The sequence below is a fragment of the Otolemur garnettii genome, unplaced genomic scaffold, assembly GCF_000181295.1.
Source record: "Otolemur garnettii isolate 467f Iridium unplaced genomic scaffold, OtoGar3 scaffold00018, whole genome shotgun sequence".
NCBI classification, from domain to species: Eukaryota; Metazoa; Chordata; class Mammalia; order Primates; family Galagidae; genus Otolemur; species Otolemur garnettii.
In genome coordinates this window covers 1482741-1488873 of record NW_003852413.1, presented here as the reverse complement: position 1 = coordinate 1488873, position 6133 = coordinate 1482741, and the positions used below count along the sequence as shown (strand labels likewise).

General features: G+C 56.4%; 1 protein-coding gene across 1 annotated transcript in view; it reads right to left on the bottom strand.

Annotated features, from left to right (window-relative positions):
* Positions 1 to 3903, bottom strand: part of FAAP100 (Fanconi anemia core complex associated protein 100) — a 12366-nt gene extending 8463 nt beyond the window's left edge. Inside the window, exons 1-4 of the mRNA XM_003786063.3 lie at positions 3729 to 3903; positions 3471 to 3589; positions 1650 to 2602; positions 657 to 810 (exon numbers count right to left, since the gene is read on the bottom strand). Coding sequence (XP_003786111.1) covers positions 657 to 810; positions 1650 to 2602; positions 3471 to 3589; positions 3729 to 3893 — 1391 coding nt within the window. The 5' untranslated portion in view covers positions 3894 to 3903. The remainder of the gene's footprint in view (positions 1 to 656; positions 811 to 1649; positions 2603 to 3470; positions 3590 to 3728) is intronic.
* Positions 3904 to 6133: the final 2230 nt, after the last annotated feature.

The following is a 6133-nucleotide window of genomic DNA, read 5'->3' as shown; positions in this document are numbered from 1 at the left end:
TATTTATTTTTTCTTAAGAAGACATACTAGGGCTTATTTTCAGCGGATGTCTTATTTTTATTAAGTATAATACAACAAATGCAGTTAAGTCACCTTCTTCTGGAACCTGATGGGGGAGCCAACCTTGTTGGTGGGGCTGGTGCTAGTGATGCGTGAACTCCTTTCCCCTAGCCATTTGCACGTGTGCAATAGGATGCCTGTGACCGTGGCTACCACACGTAAGCCACACGCACACCAGCTCAAGTGTGAATGGCTTGGAGAAAGGAACTGTGGCAGATAAAAGGTATTCCAGTCATACCTACTGCTCCATGCCAAAATGCATGGTGTGGCTATGCAGACGCCCATTACTAGGTCTTATTATCGGGGTAGGGGTTATATTTAACAAATGCATAGAAATCCTGGTAGGGTTTATTTTTGGGGTAGGTCTTATTTTCAGGGAAACATGGTAGCTGGGACTACAGGAGCCTGCCACAAAGCCCAGTTTTTTTTTGGTTGCAGCTGTCATTGTTTAGCAGGCCCGGGCTGGATACAAACCCACTGGCTCAGGTGTATGTGGCTGGTGCCTTAGCCACTTGAGCCACAGGTGCCAAGCCTAGAATGCTACCTCTTAAAGACCATAGCACTAGCCTCTGCCCAGCCAGAGCCCAGCTACTTACCTCTCAGAGACATTGCCAATTCCAGAGAGCAGTTCCTTAATTTTCTGGCCTGTGCTGGCTCTGGTCATCCTGGGGCCAGGCACCTCCGAGTTTAGGTCCAGGCTGCAAATCATCAGGCGGCCTTTGGCAGACAGGGCCAGGAGCTCCGTGCCACCTGGTCATGGACACACATGGGGCCTGCTCAATATTTGGCAGGGTTTCCCCTGAGGCTCCAGGACAAATGTCCAAGTGAGGAAAAGAAGGTCCTTGAGACAAAGGCACTGCTCTCCTGTCCCTGAGCCCCGGCTCCTGCTGCCTCACTCTGCCTCCCCAGTGCGGACGATACCCGGGTCCCTCTCTTCCTATGCTGGAAAGTCTACCTTTTCCCTTCAAAGCATTTCTTTCTTGTTGATGTTTTCCATGGCAAGATGAGCAAACTCAGAGTCCATCCTAATAGGAAAATATGCTGGGGAAGGGTAGGTATTTTCCGCTCACTCCCACATCCAAACCTCTCTCATTCTGTCTAGGGGAAAACATTCAAAACTCGAGCTCTGTGCTGCCACCCACCTCTAGTCAAGGATGGACTCACAGGCAGGGCAGACAGGTGTTTTCCAGCCTTCAGAAAATGCATAAAAGGCTTGACCTGAACAGACTGAGTTCCCCTGGACAATATACTGTATAAGACCCATCAAAGAGAGAGACGCTGGGTCACAGAGACACAGGGAGCTTTGAGCCTAAGACCAGCCCAGGGCCAGGCCCTACCCAGGCTGAGCTATACACCTCTCAACCCATGGGGGACATGCACAACCAGGTGCTCCCTGACACTCCCAACACCAAAACAGGACATGAGTTAACCACTAGGCTGTACCAGGTGTGGATAAGCCTGACCTGCCAGGTTTGTAAAACAAGAACCAGCCCTGGACAGAGGACAAGCCCATTCACAGAAGAGAAGACAGCCAAAGGGAGGGGGCCCCCCAAGCTTTCAGTTTCTCACATTTAAACAGGAGCTTGTACCTTCAGGAGTCCTAGACACGAAGAGACTGAGGACGCTGCAGACGCTCAGACTGGCTGGGCACAGCAGAGGGGGCAGGCCTCCTGGGCTCCCATCAGGCTTCGTAGGGTCCAAAGGGGTGCTGCCTGGAGCAAGGTCCACCATACAGAGGTCTGAGGGGGTGCTGTGGTATAGGTGGCTGTCTCCGCCACAGGCAGCGCAGAGCACAGGGCCTGGCAGGCAGTACTCTCGAAGCTCTGGCACCAGAATCCCAGACTTGTCCCAGCTGGCTTTGATGGCAAGTGTCCGGCCATGGTGACCGAGGGCCACCAGGCAGTCAGAGTGCACATCATCACCCAGTGACGTCTCCTCCGCAGCCTCCTCAGCTTGTGGATCTGTCTTCAAGGCTCCTATGAAGATGACAGGCTCTTCTAGGTGATGGAGGATCTTTACAAGGGCCTTAGGGTCACCTGGGGCTGACCTGGAGGTGACGAGGGCCTTCAGGACCATACAGCAGAGCTGGCCATCAGGGAGACCGCAGAGGATCACAGGTGACTCCAGGAGGGTGGCATCAGCTCCAAAGAGGAGCCCAAAGAGGGTCTCCTTCAATGTGAGACTGCCAGAGCCCCAGAGGCGGTTGTGCAGGAACTCAGAGGCTGGCAGTGACACACAGCACAGCACTGGGAGAAAGTGGGGGTCTGCAGATTTCCCCAGGACCCCAGCTGGAGGGGTGTAGGTGGACAACTCAACCTCGCCAATCTGGCCTCCCAGCTTGGGGTCCTCCCCTGGACAGGAACACTCAAAGAGCTGCATCTTCCACTGGGTGGGGCCCTGCACCAGGGTGACAAGTGTGCCGTCAAGCACGGTGAAAGCACACAGTGAGGCATCAGGGAGGATGCAGGCATCAGGGCCCACGGGGACCACCGAGGAAAGGAATTCGCTGTCCTCACTGTTCCCATCGACCTGGTTTATAGACCTTTGAAAACAAGGAAACTGCTGGTCAGGAGTGGGCAGGGTGGGACACACACATTCTTTTCATGATAACCTGGAATGGACCAAGTTGGGTCAGAGGTCCTCATAGGGTCTGATCTTGAGAGTCCCTACAGTGACATGCACAGTCCCTAGCAGGCTCCCTGGACTCTGCTCAGCACCTGTCAATCGAAGACATACTGGACATGAAATACCCAGGTTTCCAAAAACAGCATTTGAACAGATAGTTCTGCACTGAGCATGATGGTGTGAGGCTCAGACCATGAGGTGCACCTGCCACCTTTCTGTGACTTAAGCTTACAGTCAGCAGGTGCATAGTCTAAGCTTTGTGCTGAGGAAAGGGGCCCAGCTGCCTAGTGCTTGCTTCTTTCAGACACAGATAGTCTTTGCCAATCTTTGACTCTGGTTCATAGCGCCTTTCCTGGGGCTACAACCACAGCCTCTCCTTCCCCTTTTAGAGACCCTCCCCGGAAAGGTGTATCTCACCAGAGAGGACTAGGCCACCAGGGCCCAAGGGGTAGAATCCTGTTCCCCCTGCACACTTAACCAGCTTCACCCCGCTTGTTAAGAGCTCTCTGAAAACGGATCTTAGAGAAGCAATTACATCGCCTAGCGGACGAGGGGGCCGCAAATACAGCACAGATGGCGCTGTACACTCGGGAGCCCACCCGTACCCGACGATCCCCAAGGGCAACGACGGTGAGTTGCTCATTTCATTCTGAACCAATCTGGGGCGACCTCCCGAGAGTGGAGGTCAAAAGATGTTATCTGAGGAAACCAGGGCAGGGGTGACAAAGGCCCCGGGGCCTCGGGGCGGCTGGCTGGGACGCGCATGGGGCACGCCCACGCCTCACCTGCTCGGGCGGTCCAGCGACAAGTAGTAAATGCCTTTCTGGGCGCACAGAACGTAGAGCGCCCGGCGGAGAGCCAAGAGCTCCAGGTGCCACACCCGGCTGGGGAACCGGTACGCCACCTGGGTGCCAGGAGAGCGACGTCAGGCGGTCGGTGCGATCCTCTGGCCTTTACTTTCCACAAATACGACTCCTCCCGCCTTCTCCCGTCCCCGCCCCGGCCCTGTCCCGTCCGTCCCGCCCCACGGGCCCGGCGCTCACGGTCAGCAGCCCGCCCTCCTGGTCGTGCACGTAGACAAACTCGCTCCCGGTGGACAGGAAGACCTCCGCCTCATGGCGCAGCACGCGGGGCCTGCCCGCTGCCAGACCCCCGAGCGGGCAGCGTAAACCCGCCAGGTACTGAACCCGCGCCACAGCGCCCGCCATCGTGGGGAAGGGCGGGCCAGACGGCCGAGCCTGGGAAGCGGAGCGCGGCGTCGCATCTGACCCTTTACAGCCACTCACCACGCGGCTCGGCCTCCGCCGTAAAGCGCTCGACGGGGGCGGGGCACGATCCGGGGGCGGGGCGGGGCGGGGGCGGGACCGGAGGCGGGGTGGGGCCGGGGCTGGAGCGGAGAACTTGACGGGACGGCCCTGCTCTGCGGTCCCTGCTGGCTCGCGGACAGGCTACGTCTCTGCGATAAGTGGACACGGCAGTTTCGTAGGGGTCCAACGTTTACAGAAAAACTCAGCAACGCCCAGGGCCGCCCTTGCCACCCTGCGTGCAGGACTCCCTCACCCAGAGTACTGCGCGCGTTCAGGTCGGCCCAGGCCCATGTGAAACCCGTCGGCGGCTCCTTAGCTCTGGCGGTCGCAGAAGCCAGCCAGGTGGAGGGAGAAGGGCCCTGCTCTTTCAGAGGCTGCTCTTGGGCCGGGCTGGAACCCGCTCGCTTCAGGGTGGCTTCCCAGAGCCCTCCTCCTCAAGCTTTTGTGTAAGTACCTCGATTCTCTGGGTTTCCGGAGCGGAGTTCACCAGAGGACGGGGTGGGGCAGTGCTGGCTCTTGTCACCCATGGTCGAGGCACGCAGCTCCGTGTCCAGGAGTTAGAAGTGCCCCTAGACATGCCTAAACATGTGGGGACGAGTAACCCAATGGGATTTCTGAGTTGGAGGTCAGTCAGCGAACAGCAAAGGAAATGACTGGCTGAGCCCCTTGGAGGATTGCTCCCTAACACTGAGCAGGGGGTAGAGGCGAGGGTGAAGCCAGGGTGGGATACCTCCCCTTCCCCTCTTTCGGGAAGCTCTGTCTCTCTCTGCTCCAGAAGGCTACAACTGGCAAGACGCCAGGGCTTTGGAGAGAGACCCAGAGCGCCCCTAGAGGCTGGTGCGTGTGACACCTCCATGCCATTCACAAATAAAAGACCAAGAACCGGCTACCACTTGCTGCCTTTAAGAAGCCACCCCTAAGTGGCGGGTTCAAACCCGGCCCCGGCCAAACTGCAACAAAAAAATAGCCGGGCATTGTGGCGGGCGCCTGTAGTCCCAGCTACTCGGGAGGTTGAGGCTAGAGAATCGCCTAAGCCCAGGATTTGGAGGTTGCTGTGAGCTGTGTGATGCCACAGCACTCTACTGAGGGCGATGAAGTGAGACTCTGTCTCTACAAAAAAGAAGAATCCGACCTGAAGTTTGGTGCCCGAAGCTCAGTAGTTAGGGCGCGGGCCATATACACCAGGGCTGGTGGGTTCAAACCCAGCCCAGGCTGCCAAACCACAAGAAGAAAAAAATAGCCCAGCGCTTGTAGTCCCAGCTCCTTGGGAGGCTGGGGCAAGAGAATTGCTTAAACCCAAGAGTCTGAGGTTGCTGTGAGCTGTGCCACTACAGCACTCTACAGAGGGTGACAAAATGAAACTGTCTCAAAAAAAAAAAAAACAGTGCTGTCCTCTTAAACAGCATCACTTTTGGGTGTCCACCACAGGGCACAGGTTTTCTCAGCTAGTCTTCTGACCACCGGTCTTAACCCTCCAAGAATGCCCCCAGTCCTTGAATCACATACTTATACACACATCTCACCCGATCCTACCAGGGCATCTTCCAATACTGAGGCCAAGACTGTCCTAGAGAAAATGACCACACAGGGGAGGAAGTGCACTTGGGAAAGGCTGGCTGAGGCCTCAGCTTGTGGGTCACCTCTGTCCCACTCCATTCTCCTGGGGGTTAGAGGGCTGGCAGGTTCCACACTGTTACAGCCACACAGGGGACCATGAGCACAGACCCCTAGGATGACTCAGACACAAGGGGCCAGATGTTGGAATGTACCGAGCTAAGACTTGGCTAAGGGGTGATAGGGAGTGAGCCCTCTGCCACAAATATGGAAGGTGCACCCACCTAGCAAGAAGTGTGCAAGACAGCCCGGCACACTGCAGGGTCAGTGCAACTCTAAACCATGTTGGAGGTGGTATCATCCTTGCTAAGAACAAATTATATGGAGTGGCCTAACAAATACAGTCAGACTCCTTTTGGGGAATGGGGATTCCTGTGTGCTAGAAGCTGCAGGCTGAGGTGCTGAGGTCTGAGCACTGAGGGACCTCATCTCACCTGCAGCACCACAGCCAGGTATGAAATACATGCTCAGGGTGGGAACCTGAGTCCTCTGTCCAAGTATAATTGGCTGGATTTTGGGGGGGGGGG